At 40.3% G+C, this 23,555-nt stretch overlaps 1 protein-coding gene across 1 annotated transcript; it reads right to left on the bottom strand.

The window, feature by feature from the left end:
* Positions 1-1,563: 1,563 nt before the first annotated feature.
* LOC111895995 (probable inactive purple acid phosphatase 29) lies at positions 1,564-3,254 on the bottom strand. Its single transcript, XM_023892030.3, has 2 exons — positions 3,096-3,254; positions 1,564-2,888 (listed from the first exon to the last, which is right to left on the bottom strand). Exon 2 carries the CDS (start codon positions 2,847-2,849, stop codon positions 1,767-1,769), a length of 1,083 nt encoding a protein of 360 aa, XP_023747798.1. The 5' UTR covers positions 2,850-2,888; positions 3,096-3,254; the 3' UTR covers positions 1,564-1,766.
* Between the last annotated feature and the right edge of the window lie 20,301 nt (positions 3,255-23,555).

The raw sequence follows: 23,555 nt of genomic DNA, 5'->3' as shown, positions 1-23,555 counted from the left end.
TGATACATCCTTTGTCATGCCATGGTCTCTACAAAACTTCATCATTAATGACTTGAATTTCCAAAACTCAAAGGTGTTATTTACCTGGACCTTGGTGTTGTATTACTAGTACAACTCAATAAAGATTCGACCTACTCACTAAGGATACAAAAGAAACAAACAAATGACTAGCAACATCCTTATTTATAGTGAAGGGATTAGATCTAAAACCGTAATGGACCAAGTCCATTTGGCTCATAGGACCATGAATGTAATCAACCAATCATAATCCACCATGTCGTAGCTTTTGGAATCTTCAACCTCATGAGCATCTTCTATAAGCATCATCCATGAGCATCATTGATGAGCATCTTCCATAAGCATCATCGATGAACATCTTCCATGAGCATCATCGATGGGCATCTTTCATGAGAATCTTTCACTTCTTAGCAAAATTGTACAATCTTGAGCATCATATCAAAAGTAGCTCATCAAGGAACACATGCGTCACACCTTACACCAAGATGGTGAATCAAGACTTCAAGGTGGCACATCTAGACAATGAATGTCACACTTGTATTGCAAGGTGGCGTATCCTCATCATGGATGGTGCATCTATGCTCCAAAGTGCTCCATACCCCCTTTTAGAAGATCCATTTCTTTTTCACTTGATCCATTCCTTTGTTTGATGATCAATTCCCTTCTTAGTGATCTGTTCCTTTGTCACATACTCCATGAACCCTAAGTGGTCCATTGAGTTCCAAGTGCTCAATTGAACTCACATTCTCCAAATGCCCATGTTATATATATATATATATATATATATATATATATATATATATATATATATATATATATATATATATATATATATATATATATATATATATATTACATTTTCCCATTTCAACCACCATTTCTTTCTTTCTAAACTACTAATTATTTCTCATTCATCAAACCTTAAAAAATGGATCAACATCTAAATACTCCACACACCCCAAACATACATACTTTTGATTCAATCACCGGCCCATTCACCCTTAGCACAACACCTATTCAATACCCACACTACAAATCACCAACGTGAGGGTTTATGAACGTAAACAAATGATACAATGTCATTATTGTCAACATATAGGAATGGTGACGGTTGCATTAGAATAATTAGACAAATTAATGATATTTATGTTTTTGTTTTTGTAAATGATTTACTGTAATGGTTTGTTTATGGTTTTTGTAAATGGGTTTATTTATGTTTATGCTTGTTCATGTTTATGTTTATACAGAAGCAATTACTTAGCTTCAAACAATTCATTTAAGTTCATTCAGTCCAAAAGAATCAGAAACAATATGTAGGTATACAACACTTTATACATAAGACACGATTAACTAATAAACCATTTTAGACATTCACTTATCAAAAACTATATACAGTCAATTTAATAACAAGAAAACACTTATTATATTCTTTTTCATCCATATGTGATTGACAAGTTTATGCTTGGAAGATACTAATAATTATCTTTAGTGAAATATAAAACTTATTTTCCAACACAACATAATATCGATCATACCAAAGCAAAATAAAACAAAATTATTAGATAAACGAAAGAGAAGAGATCAATACTAACCAAAAACATCAGATTTGATGAAGATTATGATAACTACATTCACATGACATTATGACAACCGTATATTCATTGATTGAAATTCCCATTTTGCCACTCATTGTAAAATTTGATGATTCAAACAACACTTTTTCTTTACTTTCACGATTCCAAGATGGATTAATTCTTGCTCCAAAGTATCTGATCATCAATGGTGGTTAACTTTTCATCATCAAGTCTTTTCCATGTTCTAATTGACTTAACTTCCCCCCAATTCTCATTCGACTCTTTCTCCAACGACACAACCACCACCCTTGACCTTCTTGACCACCCCGCCTTCCCATAAGCATGGTATCCAAACCCTCCAGCATAACAAAGATTAATTCCATTCAACTCTCCACAAAAATCATTCAAATGATCATGTCCAGTGAAAACAGCCTTCACATCACCTGATTCCACCATTGTTGTAAAGAATCCAGAGTTCACAGAAGCCGAACTAATCCCTTCTTGTCTCACACCCGTAAAGTTTGAAGAATCAAACTCTGAATATTCGGGCAATGGGATGTGAAAGTACGCAAGTCCAGGAGCTTTTGTGTTTTTTTGAAGCTCCATTGAAGTTTCTTGAAACCAAAACTGTTGAGATGTTTTGATCCATCCATATCCAGGGATAGATGGAACTGTAGAGTAGTCGCCACTATCAAGAAAGTATAAGTTTAAGATCGAATTATTCACAAAATCTGATCCTTCACTTCCAAACACTTGAAGATTGTAATTCCCAAAACCATCTATAACATCAAAACCAGGTGGGTTAAGAAGAGACAAAGTGTGTTTCATTTGAACGATATGATTCATGACACCTTGTCTGGATAATGTGGATTCTTGATCATGGTTTCCTAAGACAGCGGTCCATGGGATGTTTGATGAAATGGCAGGAGCAAAAGCTGCATTCATGGAAGCTTCTGCATCTGTTGTATCGGGTCCATAGATGTTGTCTCCAGTGAAAACAATGAGGTCAGGTGATTCAGCATCGATCATTCTCTGAATGAAATCAGTGGTGTTTAAGTCGGAGCAATGGGGGAATTGATCTGGAAGAACATCTTCACATGGGGTTTTACTTCCATCAGCGTAGTGCATGTCAGCCACCTGTAGAATCTTGAACTCGCCTTTCGTTTGATCAAATCGTAGCTGTTGGATACCCTCGGTGTTAGTAAGGATAAAAAAAGAGCAAATGAAAACGAAAACAATTTGTGATTTCATCGCCATGATTGAAGGAAACTGAATTTCGAGTTGCTCCTGGATGTTCTGAAAAAGAACGATGAAATCATCAGAAATTCATGCAAAACAAATCGTTGTTTCTATACAATTCCATTAAATTTTAGAGTTAGAAAAACATGTTTCAATTTCTACAATTCTAATCTAAAATCAACGATTCTAAATGAAAGAAGCAAAATCAAAGTAAAAAGAGAGCTACAAGATGAAATGGAATGAGTTCGAGAATAGTATTCGTACCAGATTGGAGATTGACGGAGGCGGTGGTTCTGGTGAGGTAGGTGATCGGAGAATCTAGGTTGATGAACAGTGGGAGCTTCTGTTGGCGTAGGGTGTAGTTATGTAAATTACTACCCATTGGTGTTCTTTTTGAAGGGTCCCTTTCATTTTCCAATCCTACCCATTTTTTGTTTTTCTTGTTTTCTTTTTGTTTTTTTTTCCTATTTTGTTTTTTTAATTTATTATTATTATTATTATATTTTAGTATTGTTATTATTATTGTTATAAAGTTTAACATTCGGACGACATTATAAATTCGAACGGTTATGTAAAGTCGGTTTTAAATATTTTTTATATTTTAATATTAATATTATTATTGTTATTATTATTATAAATTTCGAAAAACATTTTATAAATCGGACATTATAAATTCGAACGGTTATACAAAAATCGGAACAAAAGCAAAATTTGTCCCTATTAATTATGGATATTAATTGGTATGGTATTACAATTGCGTGGTGCTTATGCGGATTGAAAACTTTTAGTCGAGCACTATACATTGTTTTCCATGCAGTCGAATGTTCTGATTCGTAATTAATATGGACAAATTTTGCTTTTGTTCCGATTTTATTTATAATGTCCGATTTATAAAATGTTATTCGAAATTTATAACAATAATAACAATAATAATATTAATATTAAAATATAAAAAATATTTAAAAACCGATTTATATAATCGTTCGAATTTATAATGTCGTCCGAATGTTAAAATTTTATGGGAAATTTATAAAATTAATAATAATAATATTAAAAATTGATTTGATTGACTTTGGAGGAGGTAAATATAGATAAGTGGATATTTATAGAACTAACCCTTTTTTAATACATGGTATCGTTGCTTTTATATATAGTAATAGTAGTATTTACATCCACCACACACTACTTTAACGAAGTTACATTTAGCCCCGCTTTGTAAAGATTTGAAATTTGGTTCGTGGTGTGAATGGTTTTTGTTTTTATGTAAACGCAAAAAAGAGAGTTCAACCGTAAAATGGCTGGTCCTAAGAGTTATATGAATATGCAAAACGGTGATTTATTGAATTACAAATTAAGAAGTTTATAATTGATAAAACAAAAATAAGAAAATGACTACTATTTTATTAGTTTACTAGGTGCGAGACCTGTGTATTACATAAGTTTATTAAAAGTATAATGATATAAAGATGTAAATATTAAACGTTTAAACTTAAAGTATTATTTTTACATAAATACAAACTTAAAGTACTACTTTTACATAAATTAAAACGAAATGATAAATAAATAAGTAATTTAATCTATACTAATAAAAAACTATTAACATATTCAAAATAATTGTGTTGAATATGAAGATGTAAACATTAAACATTTTTTAAAATAAACTTTTGAAATAAGTATAAATGAATTGATGAATAAGTATCTAACTGAATTTATACTAATAAAAAAAACTATTGATATATTGTAAGGTGTTGTTATGAATAATAAATTTCCAAAACTTATTTGAATACAAAATTAGATGTCTTATTATCAAATTTACCATTATTGTCTAAAAAAATTACAAGATGAAAGTTACACTAAAAATAAAAAATATTTGTAACTTAACGTGTATATTATGTAAAAAAAAGAAGAAGTGAAGTTATATCATTGGAAATGATATATAACGGATTTATTAAATAAAATTTGGAAATAAATTGAAATCAATGTGATCATGATAAGCATTAAGTATGAAATAATAACAATATTTAATACAAATATGTATTTGTTATTTCACAAAAAGCTACACATAATAAATTAAAGAATTAACTAACCAGAAATGTGTAACACAAAGTTACCGATGAAAACTTAAATAAATTGCATGATAAAAGTAGTGGACATAATCTTTTGTTATCAAAATATAATTTTTAAAATTTTCATTTCTCTTTAACATCGCAAGATAATGGACTTATGATATTAAAATTAAAAGTAGATTGGAAATTTGTATGTTGATATCCATATGATATAATTTGGGTTGACATTGTTACGTAGAATTATTTGATTATCTTAAATGTTGCTGACGATAAACTACATATGTTATATAAAAGTAACAATACTGAATAAGAAAATGCATTGGTTACAAAACATGAAAAGTTGATACAAAATAAAACAATATTTTTATAAGAAAAAATAAATTTAGAAAATGAATGACAATAAAATTAATTTTACTTGTAGATAAACAATTACCTATTTCAATGATAGACATAACATTGGATTTTCTATTATCCATAAGTAATTTTCTTTATTTTCGTATATGCTTAGAGTCGGTTGAATCCATATCTTATTGGAATCTATAAAGTAATATTAATTATTTTAATATAATTGTAAAGAAAAAGTATTAATTCATTTTACCAATTAACTTAGTAAAATGGAGATATTACAAAGTTCGTGGTTTGTATGTGTGTTACAAGAAGTTTCTCTTCAAGATTCATAACTTGGTATGTCCATATTCATCTCTAGATGTTATATTTCAAGTCTATGCTAAGATCCTTCCTCTTACAACTTCATTTTCATGATTTTGGACCTTAGAACCACCTCCATTTCAAGATCCCACCAAAAACTCAAGCTAGGTTCAAAGTTTCATCTTCTTCTTCATATAAATCTCAAAAAACCCAAAGGTGAGTTCATACCCCTTTGTTTTCGGTTTTATAATGTTTTTGGGGGAGAATACAAGTGATTTTGTGTTAGATCTATGTATATATGCATGTTTATGTGTTTAACTTTTAGATCTTTACTTGAACATGAAGTTTATCACTTGGATCTTTATAAAAACCTTGAGAAAAGTATGTTTCATCACATATAATACATATAAATTGTAGATATGGGATTTATCCACTTAACATAGCAAAAACAAATGTTGTGAACAAACTTAGATAACTTAAACTCAAAAATCAGGCATTGACAAAAAAATTTTAGTCCAATCTCGGACTATTTTGACCAACTTAATGAGAATATTTTTCAAAACTGTTTTACATGCAAAACGTTCAGGTTTATACCTTTAAAATGACTACTCTCACGTTTTCATACGATTTTTCTACAATTTTTGGCGAATTTTACAAAACTGTCTATCATATTTGAAATAATTTCTGACCAGCCTATGAAGGTGAGCAATTTCACACTTGTTAAGGCCATTAAAAATTATGAGAAAAATTGTGAACAAAGTAGACAAAATTTCCAAACTTCCATAGTTTACGGATCTAAATTTCGATTTACGATGATTTTTCCACAAATTTTCCAACAACAGGGTCAGAAAAGTCAAAAACCAGAAAAATGTGTATTTTCACAAAAATCAAGCCAAAAATGATATTTTTGATTAAAAAAATGGGTTAAAAATGTTATATTTACCAAAAACTAGCCATAAATACAAGTTTTGAACAAAATGGGGACTAAAATGTTATTTTTACTATAATTGGGCCTTAATTGAAAATTTGTGGCTTATTGGGCCAAGAATGTCATCTTTACAAAAAGTGGGCTTTTTATATCAATTTTGTAAATAATCGAGCTAAAATAAACACAACAACAACAAACGGGCTAAAAACGATATTCATATCCTTATTGGGCCTGGAAATAATATACATGTTTAGGGGGGCTTTAGTGTCCTTTTACATGCTTAGTGGGCCTTAGTGTCATTTTTCATGTTTAGTGGGCCTTAGTGTCCTTTTATATGTATATTGGGCCCAAGGTATACATTCATATTCCTTTTGAGCCTGGAAATAATAGACACGTATAGTGGGCCTTAGTGGTCCACTTACATGTTTATTGGGCCTGGGAATGAGTTTTATATGTTTTTCTTCTTTTTGCGTAAACTTTGATTAAGGATCTAGTGAGACGTTTCCTTTGGCACCATATGAGTGTACAAACGTAGCCTGTAGTTATAACCAGAGTCTCCCGGAGAGAGAGCGTGAGTTTGTGTATAGATCTATACGGGGTGACACCCCACACCTGAGTTGTTCGCTACAGTTAGACTAGGCCAGTCTACGGTGACAAACCGTACCTTGTTCCGTCGGCGTCCCAAAAACGCAAAGACAGGCGAAATTATCATTATCTAGTATGGTTATAACGGCTCACTTAGAGGATTTAACGTTATAAGATTTACGAGAAACCATTCTATGTTCTTTTTGGATAAAATGGGAAACCTTCTTTTTGATAAAACGGTAATCTATACGCGCTGGTACTCAACCACGGGGGTTGAGATTTCAGCATTATCTATCGCAGACAACATCGGGTTGTCTGGAAATCATTCTCATTCTATTTTCGCAAACATTAACACACATGAATTAATATAAGATCAAACACAAATATTTCAAACCATTTCTTTTTAGAAAATATCGGATTTCTGAAAGCACTATGAAAACTTTTCTAAACAAGTACAAAAACCATTTTTATACAAAACTGCTTATGAACTTACCAACTTTTTAGTTGACGCTTTTCAAAACGACTTGTATTCTCAGGGATCCAGTAACATGTAGTAAGTTCGACTAGGAGATCAAGTGGTGCAACTTCAAGAAATTTTACTTTCTTACTTTTGTATAACTGATAAACAAATTCAATATGTAAACTATGTAAGTATCTTCAATGTATGATGTTTGGTTGCTATTTTCATTCATATTCAATTGTTATGATACTGTACACGAAGTCATCCGCCCCTGGACGTTTCCGCCGTCCAGGTTCGGGGGTGTGACAGGTTGGTATCAGAGCATTGTTTATAGTGAACTAGTATATCTAACCATACAAGATATACATCTATAAATACAATGGGACTACAAACACTTTGACTAAAAGTATACCTTAAGAATATAAGTATCTTCTAAAAGTATACATTCTTGCTAGAACCGTATCATAATAAGAACAAAACAAAAGTATTTAGATGTTGAACACTACAGTCAAACCTGAGCAGTTATGTAATCATATATGGAATAAATAGAGCCTGATCAACTGTATTTATTCGAGATACGACCAACATGTTCTTGGGAGTGAGGGTAGCGTTGCAACGAGTCTAAAACCTACCGACCTTACATGCAAAGGAGCGTTAGAACCAAACCTAAGGTTTAAAATACTATAGGAGTATTTTATGATACTAAAAAATAACAATAAGTCTAAGAACGTATCGATTTCGTACATCAGGAAGCCCTAGGATCAAACATGTAATACTATAGTAGCATTTTAGAATACCATATGACCTCCACAATTAAACCTTCTACATATATCTCATACCTCCACTCTCGTGAAGACAACATGACTGAGTGTCACCTCGAAGACCCCTACTACCCTACGGTAATAGCCAACGAATGGACCGAGGAAGAACCAGAGGAAGTGCAAAGGGAGAACCCAGAATTGGGTCCTGAAAAATACCAAGAGAGGAACCCAAGGGAAAGGATTCTGATGAGCATTCAGACATAGATGAAGGCGCCAGAGAGATCCTTAGCGAGCCTTACCCCCTCAAAATGCTATACCGAACCAACACGCAGAACAAGAAGACCTTACCGATCATCTCCACCCCTTAAAAGAGGAGGTGACCACCCTAAGGCAATAGCTCATGGAAGCTCAGGATAGGGCAGCCTTAGCATAGCAGAGAGTAGAAAAGGCCACTCGTGAGATGAGCAAAATGGTTGGACACCTTTACGCTATTTAGGCATATGAGAGTCAGCACACTAAGTGTTGGGTTATGAGCATTCTAACACTCCTATGGTGTACATGCAACCCTATAAACCTTGGATTTATGTTTTCTCTATTATACATGCAAAAATTAAATATTCCAAGGTTTCATCCTAACTAGCATATGATGAAGCACCTATACTATAAAGTTCTAGTTAGATTACATACGTTTTGATGTAGCTTGATGTCTTCAAGCTTTAAGAGCTTAGCCCCAATAGTTTGGAAGCCTCAAGTGGAATCACAAATCACCAAAACACCTTGGAAGAACTTGAGAGAATATGTATGCACACTAAAATCGGCCCACTCTTGTTTCCTCACACACAAGTGCCATTTCTTGTGCCAAAGGCCTCTTTATAATGTACGGAGGTTAGGGTTACCATTCATGGACTATCCAGTGGTGCAACTTCAAGAAATTTTACTTTCTTACTTTTGTGTAACTGATGAAAAAATTCAATATGTAAACTATGTAAGTGTGTATCTTCAATGTATGATGTTTGGTTGCTATTTTCATTCATATTCAATTGTTATGATACTATACACGAAGTCATCCGCCCCTGGACGTTTCCGCCGTCCAGGTTCGGGGGTGTGACAGGTTGGTATCAGAGCATTGTTTATAGTGAACTAGTATATCTAACCATACAAGATATACATCTATAAATACAATGGGACTACAAACACTCTGACTAATAGTATACCTTAAGAATATAAGTATCTTCTAAAAGTATACATTCTTGCTAGAACCGTATCATAATAAGAACAAAACAAAAGTATTTAGATGTTGAACACTACAGTCAAACCTGAGCAGTTATGTAATCATATATGGAATAAATAGAGCCTGATCAACTGTATTTATTCGAGATACGACCAACATGTTCTTGGGAGTGAGGGTAGCGTTGCAACGAGTCTAAAACCTACCGACCTTACATGCAAAGGAGCGTTAGAACCAAACCTAAGGTTTAAAATACTATAGGAGTATTTTATGATACTAAAAAATAACAACAAGTCTAAGAACGTATCGATTTCGTACATCAGGAAGCCCTAGGATCAAACATGTAATACTATAGTAGCATTTTAGAATACCATATGACCTCCACACTTAAACCTTCTACATATATCTCATACCTCCACTCTCGTGAAGACAACATGACTGAGCGTCACCTCGAAGACCCCTACTACCCTACGGTAATAGCCAACGAATGGACCGAGGGAGAACCCAGAATTGGGTCCTGAAAAATACCAAGAGAGGAACCCAAGGGAAAGGATTCTGATGAGCATTCAGACATAGATGAAGGCGCCAGAGAGATCCTTAGCGAGCCTCACCCCCTCAATGCTATACCGAACCAACACGCAGAATAGGAAGACCTTACCGATCATCTCCGCCCCTTAAAAGAGGAGGTGACCACCCTAAGGCAATAGCTCATGGAAGCTCAGGATAGGGCAGCCTTAGCATAGCAGAGAGTAGAAGAGGCCACTCGTGAGATGAGCGAAATGGTTGGACACCTTTACGCTATTTAGGCATATGAGAGTCAGCACACTAAGTGTTGGGTTATGAGCATTCTAACACTCTTATGGTGTACATGCAACCCTATAAACCTTGGATTTATGTTTTCTCTATTATACATGCAAAAATTAAATATTCCAAGGTTTCATCCTAACTAGCATATTATGAAGCACATATACTATAAAGTTCTAGTTAGATTACATACGTTTTGATGTAGCTTGATGTCTTCAAGCTTTAAGAGCTTAGCCCCAATAGTTTGGAAGCCTCAAGTGGAATCAAAAATCACCAAAACACCTTGGAAGAACTTGAGAGAATATGTATGCACACTAAAATCGGCCCACTCTTATTTCCTCACACACAAGTGCCATTTCTTGTGCCAAAAGGCCTCTTTATAATGTACGGAGGTTAGGGTTACCATTCATGGACTATCCATGATAGCTTAGCCCAACCTAAATGAACTTGGCCCATTCCATATACATACATATATATATATATATATATATATATATATATATATATAAGAGTCCATATTTAACTAATTCCTTTTGATCACTTAATTAATTCTTGATCAATACTAATTAAATAATATGATTTCATATTAATATATTAGAATGTATAATATATTAATATAAATCAAAAATATATTATTCTCAAAAGACTAACCATATAAATTGTGTCGGTGAAGTGCAACCCAGATGGACCATGCCAAGTCAGGTCAAGTACATACCAAATATAGTTATGGACTTAGACATTAATCCAACGGTCTCCTACTTGGATAAGTCTAAAACTATTATTGAGTATGACTTCAAAACCTAACTGGCAATCATAGCTCTTAAAGCCGCTGTCGAACTCTGACCTTGTCAACGAACTCTGACCTTTGTCAATGACTTGTCCATTAGATAAGGGATCATATATTCCTCTATTCTAGATATCATATGAACTGAGACATGGATTATAATCATTCTCTCAGTCCATTTGTTGTTTCCTAATTTCCGATTTATGACGACTGACTGATTGAACAAATCAAATCAGTCCTGGCTTGGCCAAGCACTCACATGTGTCATCGCTAAATCATCGAGGGGCCCACGTATATCGATTTTATTCTAAAGGTAAAAGGAATGGATAAACTTCAACTCATATGGCTTGTTCTACTACTTGTTGAATCATACACAAAAGCACGTTTTATAACATCGAGTTACCGAATGTGTTTTCATGCAATCAATGTACAACCAACTCATAGTAACAACTCATATCTCTAGGTTTGAAGAATATAAGATATTATCGTCTCATGATCACTCGTGATAGAATCCATGAAGTGATTCAAATGAGTGCGGGTTGAATCCAATACTCAGAACTTATGAGCACTCATGAGTGTTGTAGCACAACTTTGTCCACCAACTTGGACCTTTACAAGCCAAATCATGACACTCTTGATTCATATTGAAACGACCCAAAAATACGACCCAAAAATTTTTGTTTTTAATGCAATCAAAACTGCAATCAGAGCATCATATAATAAAACCATACGTGATGTATTCCAAAACATAATAAAATACTGTGCGGAAAAACTGTATCATACTACATCAGATCAAAACATCTAAATCAATCCCAGGCTAAAGCTGAGGCGGGGGTGTGTGCGATGCCATCATCCCGAGCTCTTCCCTTTGCTTGCGGAAGTACCTGAAACCAAAACTGAAACTGTAAGCACGTAGCTTAGTGAGCTCCCCCAAACTACCACATACCATACAATAACACATAAACACATATTGAGCCTTGCCCACTGCATCGGGCCGACGCCCGGAAACTGCATCGGACCAAAGTCCGGAACTGACTGGGACCTTGTCCCCTGCATCGGACCGAAGTCCGGAACTAACTGCATCGGACCGAAGTCCGGAACTGACTGCATCGGACCGAAGTCCGGAACTGACTGCATCGGACCGAAGTCCGGAACTGACTGGGACCGTGTCCCCTGCATCGGACCGAGGTCCGGAACTAACTACATCGCATATCATAACCATTTATACTGCATGCTGTATCGGGCCGTGGCCCGGAACATAAACACATACACATAGCACATAAAACATGTCTGAACCACGAAGGCATCAAACATACGGACTACTACATCGGACCGAAGTCCGGAAACTACTATTAACTGGACGGGCCGGCAATGTGGCCTTTGACCCGCCCCTACGGAAAGGAAACTCACCTCGTAAGCTAGCGGACGAGTGTGTGGCTCGGAAAGCTAACGGCTGCTGCTCCTGAATCTCCTCGGCTACAAATCCATAAACATACTCAATCAATCACTAGCACTATACTCAGGGTAAAATGACTCTTTTACCCTTGGTCAGAGTTGACTTACACAGGGCTGACTCGCCGAGTCGGGATACCCGACTCGCCGAGTCCTAGACTCTCTGTTCAACTCTTACATGCTGTTACTCGTCGAGTGTGGCATCGACTCGACGAGTACCCTCTGGATCCAAGAACTCAGATGATCTTCATCCGACTCGCCGAGTCAGATGAACAGACTCGACGAGTTGTTCTTAATCCTTAAGGAGATTGCCTTGGACTCGCCGAGTTGTATGAACAACTCGCCGAGTCCCTCCATTACTGAGTCTATTCTTAACTCGCTGAGTCCACTCCCTAACTCACCTCGTCCACTCAACACTGAAGAAACTGGAGAACTCGGGACTCGCGACCTGACTCGTCGAGTCGTTCTTCCGACTCGCCGAGTCGCCGCCATGCAACATATTTTTACTCGATTTCTCTTGAATCCAACACATGCAAATGATAGATCTAGGTCCATTAAGCTGTTTTACCACGTAAAGTTTCCAACTTTACGTGTACAACCACATGAATGAGGGAAATAAGACTAAAATATGCACAATAAGGGTAGATCCATGGCTTGTAAGCAATGTAGCTCCAAAAAGACAGTGGATCTGGACTCTTCAACACCCCAACACTCAGATCCAAAGGTATTTCGGCTTAATAACACAATCAAGCAAGCATAAAGCTTGGAACAAGCATCAAATAGCCCTTAAAAGAGCTCTAATGGAAGTTTAAGCATGAAACCAGAAGAGAACTCCGAAAATACCTAAATAAGTTCACACTTGATCTTGGATCTTGGCACTAGAACTCGTTTCCTTGCTTCCTTCTTCTTCTCCTTCTTCACCCCTTCACAAAATGGAACAAGATCACTTATAAGCTCACAAGAGGAAGGTTTAGGGTTTCTCACAGTGCTCTCAGGGGGAAAGTGACGAGATGGAGGCTATAATGGGGTTTAAATAGTGAGCAAAACCCGGGGAGTTAGGGTTTCACCCAGACGGATGGACTCGCCGAGTCCAGGATATGGACTCGCCGAGTCGCCGGCTCCCGCGTGCACAAGATGCGCGACCCGACTCGGCGAGTCAGGCTATAACTCGCCGAGTCCCTCTTGAAAACTTAGCCCAAAACAAATTAATTAACATACCGGAAACAGGTCGTTACAATTCTCCCCCACTTGTTTCAGACTTCGTCCTCGAAGTCTGCTACGGCTGGATCTACGAATAACTCCGGGTAGTGCGTTCTCATTTCTTCTTCAGCCTCCCATGTCCATTCAGACCCCTTCCGATGCTGCCACTGCACCTTTACCAGCTGAATTACCTTGTTCCTCAAGGTCTTGGTCTTCCGTTCCAAAATTGCTATCGGTTTCTCGATATAATTCAAGCCGCTATCGACCTGGATATCCCCCAAGGGAACGACCGCTGTCTCGTCCACTAAACACTTCCTTAACTGCGACACGTGGAAGGTGTTGTGTATCAAACTGAGCTCCTCAGGAAGATCTAACCGATAAGCAACCCGACCCACCCGGGCCAAAACCCTGAAAGGACCAATAAATCTGGGGCCCAATTTGCCCCTCTTCCGGAACCTGATGACACCTTTCCAAGGTGAGACTTTCAGAAGAACCATGTCTCCCACCTGAAACTCCAAGTCTGAACGCCTCCTGTCGGCGTAGCTCTTCTGCCGACTCTGCGCAGTCTGCAGTCTACTACGGACCTGCTGGATCAGTTCCGTCGTCTTGAGCACCACTTCGGTGCTCCCCATGACCCGCTGACCGACCTCGCCCCAACAAATCGGGGTCCTGCACTTCCTGCCATATAACATCTCAAAAGGAGGTCGATCAATGCTCGCATGGTAGCTGTTGTTATACGAGAATTCCGCTAAGGGAAGATACGTATCCCAACAGCCACCGAAATCTAGGACACATGCCCTGAGCATATCCTCTAGAGTCTGAATCGTCCTCTCGCTCTGCCCGTCGGTCTGAGGGTGGAAAGCGGTGCTGAAATGGAGACGAGTACCCATCTCGTCGTGGAACCGCTTCCAAAATCTGGACGTGAAGCGAACATCTCGGTCCGACACTACCGATACCGGCACTCCATGACGTGCCACAATCTCTCGCACATAGATATCGGCTAACCTTTCCGCCGATATACTCTCCTGGATCGGAATAAAATGGGCACTCTTCGTCAACTGATCCACCACTACCCATATCGAATCTACTCCACGTGCGGTCCTGGGAAGTTTGGTGATAAAATCCATGGTGATGTCCTCCCATTTCCACACGGGAATATCCAACGGCTGCATCTTGCCGTGAGGTCTCTGGTGCTCCGCCTTGACCTTCCGGCAGGTCAAGCACCTCTCAACGTACCAAGCGACGTCCCGCTTCATGCAGGGCCACCAATAATCAGGTCGAAGATCTCGATACATTTTCGTCGCCCCTGGATGGATAGAAAATCGAGACTTATGAGCCTCGTCCATCAATACCTGCCGTACCCCACCCCAGTACGGTACCCACACCCTACCATGAAGCGTCATCAAACCCCGACTGTCGTAGTCGAACGAAGCTACTCGACCCACTATCCTCTCGCACCTCTGCCTCTCCTCCTTGAGACCCTCCATCTGAGCCTCCTTGATCCGCTCCAACAAAGGAGTGATTACCGTCATCCTCATACACAAATCCCTGATGGGGGCCGCCGACACCTTGCGGCTCAGGGCATCGGCCACCACGTTGGCCTTCCCTGGATGATACAGGATCTCACAGTCATAGTCCTTCAGCACGTCCAACCATCTCCTCTGTCTCATATTCAAACTCGGCTGATCCATAAGGTATCGTAAACTCTTGTGGTCCGTGTAGATAGTACAGCGGACCCCATACAGGTAATGCCTCCAAATCTTGAGGGCAAATACAACTGCCCCCAGCTCCAAGTCGTGGGTAGGATAATTAGCCTCGTGAGGCTTCAACTGTCTCGAAGCATAAGCCACCACATGGCCTCGCTGCATCAACACTGCTCCCATACCTGTGATCGAAGCATCACAATAGACCACGAAATCCTCAACACCCTCTGGCAAGGTAAGGATCGGAGCCTCGCACAATCTCTGCCTGAGAGTCTCGAACGCCGCCTGCTGCTCAGACCCCCAACGAAAAACTACCGACTTCTTGGTTAGTCGGGTGAGCGGCACTGCTATCTTGGAGAAATCCTGAATAAACCTCCGATAATACCCTGCCAATCCTAGGAAGCTCCGAATCTCAGATGGAGACCTCGGGACCTCCCACTGCATCACGGCCTCAATCTTGGCCGGGTCAACCAAAATACCCTTCTGATTAACGAGATGCCCAAGAAACTGCACCTCGCGTAACCAGAACTCGCACTTGGAGAACTTAGCGAACAGTCTCTCCCTCCTCAAAGTCTCCAACACCTCCCGCAGGTGCTCCTCGTGCTGTCCCTGCGTCTTGGAATACACCAAGATGTCATCGATGAACACTATCACTGACCGATCCAGCATCGGTCTACACACGCGGTTCATGAGATCCATGAACGCGGCTGGGGCATTGGTGAGCCCAAATGGCATCACCACAAACTCATAATGACCATACCGGGTCCTGAAAGCAGTCTTCTGTACATCCTCATCCCTGACCCTCATCTGGTGGTAACCGGAGCGTAGGTCGATCTTGGAGAACCAAGACGCTCCCTGGAGCTGATCAAACAAGTCATCTATCCTCGGAAGTGGGTAACGGTTCTTCACCGTTACCTTGTTCAGCTCCCGATAATCAATACACATACGATGCGACCCGTCTTTCTTCCTCACAAATAAGATCGGCGCTCCCCAAGGCGAACTGCTCGGTCGAATGAAACCCTTGTCTAACAGCTCCTGAAGCTGTGTAGACAACTCCTGCATCTCAGGGGGAGCAAGCCGATATGGTGCTTTGGCTATCGGAGCCGCACCAGGAACCAGGTCGATCCTGAACTCAACCTGCCTCTCAGGAGGTATCCCCGGCAAATCCTCGGGAAACACATCCGGGTAATCTCGAACAATAGGGACATCATCGATCGTCGTCTTGCCCTTATCCCGGGCATCCAAGACGTAGGCTACATAACCGGCGCAACCCTGCTGAACGTAGCGCCTCGCCCTAGCGGCAGAGCAGAAGGTCAATCCTCGCTGGGGCCTCTCGCCCTGAACCACTATCTCTCCCCCACGGGGAGTGCGAACCCTCACTAGCTGAAGCTCACAATCAATCACCGCCCCGTTGGGGCTTAGCCAATCCATTCCCACAATAACTTTATTCCCGCGCAGGGGAATCGGAACCAAATCCACTGAAAACTGCTCCTCAAATATCTGAAGGGAACACCCTCTATATACTTTGTCGACCCTCACGGTCCTATCATCTGCTATCTCCACCTCTAACGGACAATCCAATTTCCCTGGAGCTCTACTGAACCTCTTGCTAAGCGCAAGAGATACGAATGATCGGGTAGCCCCCGAATCGAATAATACCAAAGTAGAAATGCCGTTCACAGAGAACGACCCTGAATAAAACATACAACCATAAGCAACATTTAATCAATAATAATAAAGAGATAAAAGGGAAGATACATACCCGTCACCACATCAGGAGTCGCTCGCGCCTCCTCTGCTGTCATCTGAAATGCCCTGCTCTTCGCCACCGGCGCATCAGCTCGGCCCTGACGGCCATCCGTGATCCTCAAAGTAGCAGGGGCGGGTGCATGCACCTTCCCTGCTGCAGCTAAACTGGGACACTGGGACCTTTTGTGTCCCCTCTGATTGCACTGAAAGCAAATCAGATCCGATGCTGTAACCGTAGTGGCAGGGGCCGTACAATCCCTACTCAAATGCCCAATCCGACCGCACTTGTAGCAGCCGGAACTCCCTGCCTTGCACGCTCCCTCGTGCAATCTCCCACACTTGCCACATCGACCGTGGCTCTGCTGACTCCTAGATCTGTGATCTGAAACCTTGGGCTTTTTGCCCACACTGCCTGCACCCGAAACCGCCTCCGGTTTCCTCTTCCTCTCCATCTCGAGATCAATCTCCCTCTCTCTGGCTCTAGCAATCATGTCGTCCAGTGTTTTGCAACTGGACCGGCTCACAAACATACGAATGTCGCTCCGCAACATCTCGTGATAACGGGCCTTCTTCATCTCCTCGTCTGCTGCATACTGAGGAACAAGAAGGGCCCGCTCCCTGAACTTGGCGGTGATCTCCGCCACTGTCTCGGTAGTCTGGGTAAGATCCTGGAATTCCCTGGCTAACTGTTGCACCTCAATGACCGGTGCGAACTCCGCTCTGAACCTGGTAGAAAAATCAGCCCAGGTCATGGCATCCAATGCCGCATCATCCCCGATGGTATGTCCTACCTCCTCCCACCAGTCACGTGCCCTGTCCTTCAGGAGACAGGACGCCAATCTGACCTTGTCCCCCTCGGGACATCTGCTAGTGCGGAATGCGTTGGCCACATCCGCCAACCACCTGGTACTCGCTATGGGGTCCCGTGCCCCGTGGTAGTCAGGAGCCCCGCACGCCCTGAACTCCCTGAAAGTGAGTGTGCGCGACCCCATCACGGCCGCCATCTCAGTACGGAAGGTACTCAGTCTCTCCTCCATCATCTCCAAAATGCCCTCCTTAATCGAACCGAAGATCACAGGAGTCTGCTCAAGTATGATGCGAGTAATCTCAGAAGAAAGGAACTCTCTGGTCTGCTCATCCATCTGTCCGACCTCCGGGTCGGATCCCGATCCTGATCCCCCTCCGGCATCTGAACTGCCGGCTGCTGGCCTCGGACGCAAAACTACCATTCTGAAACATATCATAACAACATCAGAATATTTCAAGGGATCATAATACGACTACTAGCTTCCTGGTCTAATCTTGGCCTTCCTTGATTCGAGTACGGATCCTCTGTTTCCAGTAGTATGGGCCCCTACTACCTTCCACATCTATCCGTACTTTCCTCAAGAACTGCCTCGACTTCCCCAAGTCACTTCTACCGCTGCTATTTTCTGCTACTCTCTCCCTAGGCTTGCCCTAGAGAAAACTCGAGCTCAATACGACTGGTCCTCAGCTGCTGTAGGTCTCCTTGCACTGCCAGTTAGCCATCACCTGAACACCATCACATGTGATGAGGATCGGATAATCCTTCAAGTAAAAGATCCGTCCCTACAACGGTTGGACTCAAACAAGAGCTGCGCAGTAGGGCCAGTTCCAGCACTCTGGGATTATTCAAACCTGATTACATGTGGTGTGACGTGTCCACTTAATGGCTAACTCCCATTACTCGGAATCCCACTAAGCACAAAGCAAGCAGCATTCGGACAAGGGAAACAGACTCACGCAAGCTATTCTTATAACAAGAAATTGCACTAGCATAGGATACTAAGCTCACACTATCAGGCATAACCTAAACAGGCTATCCTACTGCTGTCTACTCAATACTAGCATGCAATACTCATAAAGCTGTAACACATAAGGCAGGCACATAAGGCATCCTCCTAGATCCTTAGTCCTATACTAGCATGCTATTCAACTGAAACTGAAACTGAACAAATAACTTGTATGGATAATTTGGGAGTACTTACTTGAGCTCGGTTGACCGCATGCACACACCTCTATCTTAAAACAATTCTTTTCCTTCTAAGTGTTTTCAAAATTCTTTTGTAAAAACATTTTATTAAAAATCTTTTATTTCCCCTTAGTTTGAGTTCAGATACACCCGAGAGTGTATCCGAATCCCTCAAACCAGGGCTCTGATACCAACTTGAAACGACCCAAAAATACGACCCAAAAATTTTTGTTTTTAATGCAATCAAAACTGCAATCAGAGCATCATATAATAAAACCATACGTGATGTATTCCAAAACATAATAAAATACTGTGCGGAAAAACTGTATCATACTACATCAGATCAAAACATCTAAATCAATCCCAGGCTAAAGCTGAGGCGGGGGTGTGTGCGATGCCATCATCCCGAGCTCTTCCCTTTGCTTGCGGAAGTACCTGAAACCAAAACTGAAACTGTAAGCACGTAGCTTAGTGAGCTCCCCCAAACTACCACATACCATACAATAACACATAAACACATATTGAGCCTTGCCCATTGCATCGGGCCGACGCCCGGAAACTGCATCGGACCAAAGTCCGGAACTGACTGGGACCTTGTCCCCTGCATCGGACCGAAGTCCGGAACTAACTGCATCGGACCGAAGTCCGGAACTGACTGCATCGGACCGAAGTCCGGAACTGACTGCATTGGACCGAAGTCCGGAACTGACTGGGACCGTGTCCCCTGCATCGGACCGAGGTCCGGAACTAACTGCATCGCATATCATAACCATTTATACTGCATGCTGTATTGGGCCGTGGCCCGGAACATAAACACATACACATAGCACATAAAACATGTCTGAACCACGAAGGCATCAAACATACGGACTACTACATCGGACCGAAGTCCGGAAACTACTATTAACTGGACGGGCCGGCAATGTGGCCTTTGACCCGCCCCTACGGAAAGGAAACTCACCTCGTAAGCTAGCGGACGAGTGTGTGGCTCGGAAAGCTAACGGCTGCTGCTCCTGAATCTCCTCGGCTACAAATCCATAAACATACTCAATCAATCACTAGCACTATACTCAGGGTAAAATGACTCTTTTACCCTTGGTCAGAGTTGACTTACACAGGGCTGACTCGCCGAGTCGGGATACCCGACTCGCCGAGTCCTAGACTCTCTGTTCAACTCTTACATGCTGTTACTCGTCGAGTGTGGCATCGACTCGACGAGTACCCTCTGGATCCAAGAACTCAGATGATCTTCATCCGACTCGCCGAGTCAGATGAACAGACTCGACGAGTTGTTCTTAATCCTTAAGGAGATTGCCTTGGACTCGCCGAGTTGTATGAACAACTCGCCGAGTCCCTCCATTACTGAGTCTATTCTTAACTCGCTGAGTCCACTCCCTAACTCACCTCGTCCACTCAACACTGAAGAAACTGGAGAACTCGGGACTCGCGACCTGACTCGTCGAGTCGTTCTTCCGACTCGCCGAGTCGCCGCCATGCAACATATTTTTACTCGATTTCTCTTGAATCCAACACATGCAAATGATAGATCTAGGTCCATTAAGCTGTTTTACCACGTAAAGTTTCCAACTTTACGTGTACAACCACATGAATGAGGGAAATAAGACTAAAATATGCACAATAAGGGTAGATCCATGGCTTGTAAGCAATGTAGCTCCAAAAAGACAGTGGATCTGGACTCTTCAACACCCCAACACTCAGATCCAAAGGTATTTCGGCTTAATAACACAATCAAGCAAGCATAAAGCTTGGAACAAGCATCAAATAGCCCTTAAAAGAGCTCTAATGGAAGTTTAAGCATGAAACCAGAAGAGAACTCCGAAAATACCTAAATAAGTTCACACTTGATCTTGGATCTTGGCACTAGAACTCGTTTCCTTGCTTCCTTCTTCTTCTCCTTCTTCACCCCTTCACAAAATGGAACAAGATCACTTATAAGCTCACAAGAGGAAGGTTTAGGGTTTCTCACAGTGCTCTCAGGGGGAAAGTGACGAGATGGAGGCTATAATGGGGTTTAAATAGTGAGCAAAACCCGGGGAGTTAGGGTTTCACCCAGACGGATGGACTCGCCGAGTCGCCGGCTCCCGCGTGCACAAGATGCGCGACCCGACTCGGCGAGTCAGGCTATAACTCGCCGAGTCCCTCTTGAAAACTTAGCCCAAAACAAATTAATTAACATACCGGAAACAGGTCGTTACACATATCTACTTCCAACATATGACCGACTGTGGATGGTTTTAATAACTTAGTGAAACACAAGAAATAATGAATCTAATATGGTATCAAAACCTATTAATATAAATAAAACACTTTCTATTTATCACCATACTGATTACTCATTATTCATTTTTCCGATTTTATCAACTTTATACTTGAATTAAAACACTAGGCATCCCATGCTCCAAGCATGTACACTATGTTTCCTAAACAATAGCTTTGCCATACACCAAGTATGAACTCTATGTTTGTCTATGATCCTTTTCTTTGTGAACTTAGATCAATTGTACATAATTTCAATGATTCTCTTTTCACACTCCCAAATCCTTGTCTTAAATGTAAGAATTCCAAATTCCTATCATTTATCGAAATCTATTTAGATTTTAAACTTATATGCCCTGTTCCTCTTGTAATGATTATGCACAATGTCACACCCCGAAACCCAAGGCGGAAACGTTCCGGGGCGGAGGTGACTTCATGTTGAATATCATAACCAATGTACATAGTAAGCAAAGTAAACAACCATTACATTACATATGAAAATTTACAATTGTTTGAAAACAAAATGCTACAAGTGTTATACATATGTATATATGAACAAAAGTAAAGACACATCTTCTACATACTCCGTCTTCGCCAAAAAGGATCATCGGGTACCTGTCTAATGCGGACCTGAGAATACAAGTAGTTTGAAAATCAGCATAAAGCTGGTGAGTTCATAAGCGGTTATTTGGTTTGTTACACGAATCTGGTTATGTACAATGTTATCCCAGGAAAATCCCATATTTTCCTAAAAGTTGGTTACCAATCCGAATTGTAATGTAAAAGATGTATACCAAAAACCCGGTTATCCTTGTGAAATGTATTAGTTTTAACACGTATATAAAACTAATATGTACAAAGTAAACTAGTTACTTTATTCAATATTACTATCAAGTAAATCTCTGTTATCCAAATTGCGAGTTCCATAACCATACGATAGACTAGATATGGCAATAAGTAGTCTAAATCATTTTATGACTTTTGTCACCCTTGAAACTTTCGGTTCGGCTGTAGCTAGCAGCCAGGTGCGGGGTATTCAGCCCCTTATAGATCTATACACTCAAGTCATGCTCCCTATCTAATAGATTCTGGTTACGGGTACGGTCCTCCACTCGCGTATCTCTGTGGAGTGTTCTCCGAGGACGTGTCTCCAATTTATAGGAATAACAAATTTACTAGTAATAATACAAAAAGATCCTGTTGCAAACAATGATCCTCCACTCGCGTATCTCTGTGGAGTTTTACCGAGGACAAAACAGTGTACTAAGTTTCATGTTCAAAGTTCAAATGTTATGCTTTTAACTGATATAATGTGGAAAACCATTTGTGAAATATAAAACATAACATTTTATAACGCATTTCACAAATAATATGGATAAGTGTTCTGTAAGTTCAAACGGTTATCAGTTATGATTGTCTACGTTAAAAGCATATGAAATATGAAACACAACACATGTAAAACAAGTTTTGAGTACTAGTATTCCTTATACTTTGCTTGTATTCCCCCTGAAAACAGTGAAAAACATTGAAAAAGGGTAGGGGTATGAACTCACCAGACGAGAAAACGTGACGGTTTCAAGTGTTAGGAGTGATCCGGGTAGCATCTAAGAATGTATAGGACCTAGATATGGAGTTTACTCTTCAAGAGTAAACTCCTTGAGGAGTTTATGGTCCATTGAACATATCCCCATGAGTTTACGGCCGTACACTCATGGGTGGTGGGTTCTTGGATGCCAAATGGTCATACAATGCACACAGGAAGGTTCTAGGGTTGATTTCATGGCTTAGGAAGTGGTCGGGACTTGAAATGGATTTGGAAAATGAGTTTACGGTCTAAGGAGATGTTCTTGGGGAGTTTACTACCTTAAAATCATGATTTTACAACCTTAAACTAATGTTTGTACATGATTCATGGATTTTGGTAGTTGTAAGTCAATCACATGTGATTCTAGACCAACATACAAGCCATACAAGGTGTTAAGGGCACTTTAACACCTTTTTGGGGGTGTTTAAGGTCTAAGAAGATGTGTTTACAGTACAAGAATGTTCTTGGGCTGTAAACTCAAGTTTGATACATTTGAGGATG

Source organism: Lactuca sativa, chromosome 4 (assembly GCF_002870075.4).
Source record: "Lactuca sativa cultivar Salinas chromosome 4, Lsat_Salinas_v11, whole genome shotgun sequence".
Taxonomy (NCBI): Eukaryota; Viridiplantae; Streptophyta; class Magnoliopsida; order Asterales; family Asteraceae; genus Lactuca; species Lactuca sativa.
This window is presented reverse-complemented; position numbering and strand designations above follow the sequence as displayed.

What these genes read in the sequence shown, in the direction of transcription:
- LOC111895995 (XM_023892030.3), bottom strand. Translation starts at nt 2,849, where the DNA reads ATGGCGATGAAATCACAAATTGTTTTCGTTTTCATTTGCTCTTTTTTT.